We start from the raw sequence: 7,079 nt of genomic DNA on the forward strand, positions 1-7,079 counted from the left end.
ATAAATGAGAATACTCAACATAAGACTATAATAACAAAAGAATACTCACGACACTAAAATAATGACTATGGAGCGACTCTAAGAGTTCAATGAAAAGATCATAACAATAAATAAAATCTCTGCCCACGCGAACAAGTGCGAGGCTCATCGAGAAATATCAACCTGTGCGCTCTAATTAACAAAATCCTCGCCTGCGTCAGCTGCTGTCTCTGTAAAACAATTAGCGGGGAATGAGTCGCTAGCTCAGTGAGTAATAACACTTAACCACAACGGTTTTTATTGGGGACAAGTCAGAAAACATGCTAGTATATCAAACAGAAAATAACATAAAAATGCCCTTTTAGAAACAATAAATAATTTTCAGTCTCGTCATGCTTTTCTTGTAGTATAATACAATTAACAGTTCGGTAATAAGCTCGGTAACCACTGTTTCTAATATCGATATTCACATTTGGGAGGTTTCAATGAACGGATCATGTAATCCGTATAACTGTGGACTTCTTCGCAAGAAGTCAAATATAACGGTAGTCCCTACTCGAGGAAAATCGGTAACGGTATGCTAGTTCTACCTTCCCACTAGCGAGGGCTATAACTGTACTCTGTAATCGGTAAATACAAGGTGCACTAGGTCTAACAAACCCGCCTTTAGCTACGGGATCCTTCAAAGTCTACTCCCATTTATACTTGTCTCTGTATCCGTATATACTCATAGGAAAAATATTTTAAAACAATATAGGGCATTTCGGTTCTTATCAAATCATGTAATTTAATTTCGATAATAGTAAATTCAAGTAACGGTAGAACATATCTAGTGACAACAAGACTATTTAAAACAATGGTAATCATCTCAAATAACTATTTCGGTATCATATCGAGTAAAAGACTTGTCTCACATGCAACTCAAAATAATCGGTAACATATTCATATCAAAAATCATGTGTAAATCATGCAAGTTATGAAAACACAATATTGATCTATGATCACATCATATTGATCTCGTGTTAGTTTCCTTGTTCGGGCTAATTCATAACTAAATTTGAATATCCACCCCTCGGGATCACACGTTTAGTTCTCAATTCGTCAAATTTGTCTGTCCGTACTACAGTTAACTTAAGTGAGTCCATAATCTTCTAAAAAAAGGTCATTCATATAGTCTATTTATTGTACTATTTGGTCTCCTTAAATCATATGAATACTACAAAAATCGGATAATATTATTGTCCATGATCTTCCTTCTTAATTGATATTTAAATCCTTTTTTTTTGTACTCAATGAAAGCATACACTATGGAAAATATCTCAAGCAAATAACAAAAAAAAAAGGAGAAATTGATTGTTTTGTTCTAAGACGTCGAGTAATGTCACTGAGAGCAACTACAAACTTCACTGGACCTGGTGCCCAAAGCTTTAGTGATCAAAGCTTTTTATTTTCTCAAATTTTTCTTTCACGTTGGTGAAGCTTTATGCTTCTTTTGTTTCTCCAATCCAACCTTTTCTTTCTTTAGGGATTTTAGTCATCTTCTGATTCTACAGAAGTTTAAATGTGACGCTTCTCCCTTTTTCAATTCCCTTAACTTTATCTTTTATACTCTTAATCCAATCCTAGCATCTTCTCTACTCAATCCCGCAAGGAATCATGAACAAAAATAATATTGTATCAAAAGAAAAAAGAATTACATGAAATTACCTGGAGTTTATTGTGGAAGCTCAAAAATATGTGCCGATGACGAAGTGAAACACGGTATCGGCGCTAAGAAACACTAGAAACGTTTTCTTTCTTTTCTCGTTTGATGTGGTTGGCTAAAGGGCTTTTTTTGTTTTCAAACCCTTTTCTAGCTTCGTCAATTTGAAGCAGATGGGCTAAGGCCCACTTTAATTGTCTTCCTTCTTTATTTTATTGTTGTTTTCTTTTTCCTTTTTTTTTTGTTTGTTAGTTTTGTGTTATTTTTTTGTATATTTTTTTTTTGAAGATTATTTAACTATCCATTATTTAATAGTAGATATTACGTTAAGGATGTGTTTGGTATGAACGAAAATATTTTTTTAATTTTTCCCTGTTTGGTTGGCCTAAATGTTTTGGAAAACATTTTCCTCATGAGCTCATTTTTCTCCAATTGGAAGAAAATATTTTCTCTATCAAGAAAAGGGAAAATATTTTTCAAAATTCCTTCTCAACCTTCCCCACCCTATTCCCCATCCCCACCAACCCTTACCAACTCACCCCCACATCCACCCCAACCCCGCCCCACCCCACCTACCCACCCCACCCCCATACTAAATAAACACATTATTAATAGTACTTTCTTTTCATGTTATAGATAGATTTTTTTTTTCATTTCAACAAATGAGTATTTCTTTCATTAACAAAAAAGCGCACAAATATCAAACTAAAAATATCAAAAACAAATTAAATAAAAGAAGGGGAGCCTTGGAGCAACATAAAGCTGTCTTTGTGTGACCTATAGCTTACGAGTTCGAGCAGTGTAAGCTACCACTGATGCTTGTATTAGAGTAAGATGCTTCTATCACACACACCCTTGGGTGTGCCCTTTCTCCGAACCATATATGAATGCAGGATGCTTCGTGCAATTGGCTGTCCTTTTTTTTTTTAGAAAAAATTTAAATAAGAAAAACTTACCTTAATTGCCGTTTCAATAAGTGGGGTCATAATGACTCCTGGAGCAACCGCATTGACCCGAATATTGTCCTTGGCCCATTCACAAGCCAAGCTCTTGGTCATCTGATTTATTGCTCCTGTTCGGTTAAACAAAATAAAAAGGTGGTCACTAAATTGATATTTTCTCGTGATTAAATTATTCATTAGTTGAATATATTATGTAGATTTTTTTAAATTTAAGCATTTTTGTACGTGCGTAAATTTTCAGAAAGATTTTGTTTTGTCATATTCAGAAAATTAAAGTACAATACTCCAAATTATGATAAAAAACTGAACAAAAAATTATTGATTCTCAAAACTGAAACAAAACGTTATTCTTTTAGAGCAACGTGTGTGTAAACAAAACAAAATTAATCATCACAAATCAATGGAGTCAAGTAACTGAAGGATAGTTTGTTATAAGAGTTAAACATCGGTGGTGAAAGGTTATTTTTGGTGCCTTTTACGTCCTTGTCCTTTTATGTGATTACTTTAGAACTAATACTAACCAAAGACTTGGACCAAAAATAATAATTTTTATTTTTATTTATTTCTACAATTAAAATATGTTTTATTTTAAATTTAAATTTTAAATATATTTGAATAAACAATTGCGTCTGTTTGTGAAAGAAGCCCCCACTCTGCCAGCAGCCTATGCGGCAGTCAAACGGGGGCGTGAATGCGAGATGCCAGTGGAATGATCGGCCAGACAAAGGCTAGGGCTGCTTTCTTCCCACCGCATCCTTCCTTGTGTGTCGGAGATATAAAGCGAGTGCACCGGAAAAGAACGGGAACTGGATCGATCTATTACATATCTTTTTGAAAAGATCCGATTGTTGCTCTATAAATAGAAGTTCTTCCAACAAAGTGAATATAGAAAATCTACAAGTATATTCTTTGCTTGTTATATCCTGAAGAAGATTGTTTGTATTTCCCCAATTTCTATACGGGCAACATCTTTTTAAGGAAAATCGTTCTCACGCCTCAAGCTTTATTCAATTCGTTTTCAATTATTATTTTTTCTAACAGTAACGAGTAAGCAAAGAAATGAAGACAAATGAAAAAATTAAAATGAAATAAATGAGATATCTGTTCAACTTCAATAACTGATTTTATTCTATAAAGAAATGTGGCCTTATTCAAGCTAAAAAATCAAAATGATGGTTAGAATCAGTGGCAGATCTAGATTCGATGCATGCGATGAGTGTTAGGGTTTATCATAATTTTCTTACTATATTTAGATATTTCTTTTATTTAAAGGAAACGTAGAATATTTATCATAACTAGTATTAGTACTCTATACGCCAGAGACAAACCATGACAAATTATGTTAAATATAATTATTCTAGGAAAAAATTATATATAATCATTAAATATTAATTAAGAAGAAGAATATGAAACTATTTTTCAAATCTGGTAGTGGATAACTTGTTCTGTTTTATTTTTCTTTTTTAAATATTCGTAACAATCCAACTCCTTGATTTTAATACTTGCATTTCGTTTCAGTATCAACATAAAGAATACTAAATATGTCATGTTGTGATCTGTCTTGTTTGAGCATACTAGATCATATTATTTTAATAAAATTTTTATCACTTTGTTTTTCATCTCAAATTCAAATAAGTCTTATGCTTCTATGTTTTTTACACACTTATTTACATGTATTTTTCTTTGCTTATAGTTATTGTATTATTCATTACTTAATATAGTTATATTGTCATGTCACCTTTTATTAGCTTATCAGTTGACTTAATGTCTTGCTTTAATATATTTTTACGCTTTTATCCTCTTATTTGAAACTTTTTACCATTCAAATTTATCAATAATATTTTTAAGTACAGTATTATTTAATTATTTAATATATTTATTTTGAAATTAATTCAAAATATAAGTATTCTTACACTATCTCTATTTTCCAATTTATACGTTCTCTTCCTTACTACGAAATTTTAATTAGTCTTTTACATAAATATTTTATCTATAATCAAAGTAATATTATATATTGTTTTAAATTGTAACATCATGCTTCACTACCCCTATTTTTCATATTTGACAGACCCCTTTTCTGGAGGAAAATATTGTGGAATTTGAAAATTGAGGATTCCTCTTTCACACAAAAACAAACACAACCTTCATAATGTAACATTAAGAAAGTCTTGTGTAGGGGAGACTATTTATTTTCTGTTATATTAATCATATGTAGGTTGATTGATCAAATCATGACAAATCTAGTTTAATATATTATTTCTTTGTTGTCTGATTTATTGTTGCTAAAGTTTATTTTGTTAGCTTTCGCATAACGCCTTATTATTTCGATCCCAACAAATAAGTTTGGCAGAACTCGTTGTATCTAGTTTAGACTATATGTGTTGTTATTTATCTGTATTGTTGTAAATAAATTAAATAATAATCTTTCTGAAAAAACAGAAACAGAAAGTTAGTAGAAATTTAATTCCGAAAAACAGTAAATTTCTTCAAAATAAATTCTGTAAAACGTTGTAGGAACAAATCGAGCCCATTGAATACATAGTGTGTCCTTAAGGAAATTATTCCCCTCAAGTACTCGAGGTTATGGAATATATCCTCCCAGGATAGAACGATTTAACTCACCAGTGTATCGGTACCTAAAACTCTGGTGATCGACGAACCACTCGATGGTCGTAAAACACACTGGAATATTTTGTGCAGAAGAAGAAGAAGATTCAGAAAATTTAGTAAGTAAATATTCTGGGATTTGAAGGTCTATTTATAGCCAACTTGGTGATGTTTCTGAAGAGGTTTGCAACCTTTCAGAATAGTCATGACTGTTGGAACAGGTGTGACCCTCTGAAGAGGTTTGCAACCTTTCAGAACAGTCATGGCTGTTGGAACAGGTGTGACCCTCTGAAGAGGTTTGCAGCCTTTCAGAATAGTCATGGCTGTTGGAACAGGTGTGACACTGTTTCAGAACAGCCATGGCTGTTGGAAATTTTTGCGGGAAATTTAAAACAAATTTAAATTAATCCGGGAAAGAAAAATGGACTAGATCGGACCGGGTCGCGGGTCATCCCTCCATTTCTTTTCCCACCATTTTCCATTCACACCTCTTTTGTTATTATTTATTAAATAACAAACCCAACACTAACTACAATCCTAATACTCGACATCCACAGTTTCCTCCCTCGAAATTTGAAATACATACATCAAATCTTTTTGCATGTATTTATACCACGCAAACTGAACCAAGATCGTTGAAACCTTCACAATTTCTTAACAATATAAAATTAAGAGACATGCCCAAAAATTTTATACATATAATATCATACTTGCGAGCTAGTTAATTGAGATCCTCAAATTTCCAAATTGACTCAACAAGTTGACAAGAATAAATAAATTTATTGACCATTATATTTGTATTGACTCAAATTGTTGTAAACGCCATTAAAACTATCTACTCATCATTTACTTAGTCAAGAGAAGTGCATTTATAGTCAAGAAATTAAAAACGTATAAGTGATAAATAGAGAGAAGAAAGAAATTAGTATGGTGCCCACAAGGGTTGGCTTGGTTGAGTGAGTAGTATCTCATACAAGAGATTTAGGATCGATTCCCCTCACTAGCAGCCTCCTCAGTCAAAGCTCATTGCACCAGGCTTGCACCGAGAGAAGAAAGAAACTAGTATGGTGCCCACAAGGGTTGGCTTGGTTGGGTGAATAGTTTCTTATACAGGAGACCTGGGATCGATTCCCCTCACCAGCAGCCTCCTCAGTCAAAGCTTGTTGCATCGGGCTTGCCTAGTGCAATTTATATTTCATATATGGTTTATGAGCTATTGCACAGCGAGCAAGTTACCCAATGCGCACCCAAAGGATAGCGGCTGCGGATTTCCTTGGGAATCTTCCACAAAAAAAAATTAGTATGTAGGTAAAACTAAAACATAATCTATCAAGAGAAACTCAAAAGCTTTTTTTTCCATTATTTTTCAAAACAAATACGTATACACACACATACATATATGCACAAGCAGTGACAGAGACATCTATTATGAGGGAATTCAAGAAAATATAAAATACTGCACCGTAGATTTGAGCATGTACTTCATATATAAACAAAAATAATTTATTTTATACTATTTGTATAGTAGATGATTCATTGTATGTGGATCCGCCACTGTTACAAAATTATAGACAAAAAATGGAAAGGATATATAGAAATATAAAAGACTTGCTTCAAATCTAACGCAGACAAAAAATACCAGGTGATTTTTTGTAGCTATCCAAACCTTGATGGACAGTATAATTCGGTACTATAGAAGGTAGCAAGTACCTATGAAGGTACTTAAAATGTACACAAGCTAATCCGAACACTACGATTATATATATATATATATATATATATATATATATATATATATATATATATATATATATATATATATATATATA

General features: G+C 32.4%; 1 protein-coding gene across 1 annotated transcript in view; it reads right to left on the reverse strand.

Moving 5' to 3' along the window:
- Positions 1-180: 180 nt before the first annotated feature.
- Positions 181-7,079, reverse strand: part of LOC109244019 (tropinone reductase 1-like) — a gene marked incomplete at its 3' end in the record, with an annotated part of 11,092 nt that continues 4,193 nt past the window's right edge. The window contains 2 exon segments of the mRNA XM_019411049.1: positions 181-209; positions 2,638-2,753. Coding sequence (XP_019266594.1) covers positions 181-209; positions 2,638-2,753 — 145 coding nt within the window.

This window comes from Nicotiana attenuata, unplaced genomic scaffold (genome assembly GCF_001879085.1).
Source record: "Nicotiana attenuata strain UT unplaced genomic scaffold, NIATTr2, whole genome shotgun sequence".
Classification (NCBI taxonomy): domain Eukaryota; kingdom Viridiplantae; phylum Streptophyta; class Magnoliopsida; order Solanales; family Solanaceae; genus Nicotiana; species Nicotiana attenuata.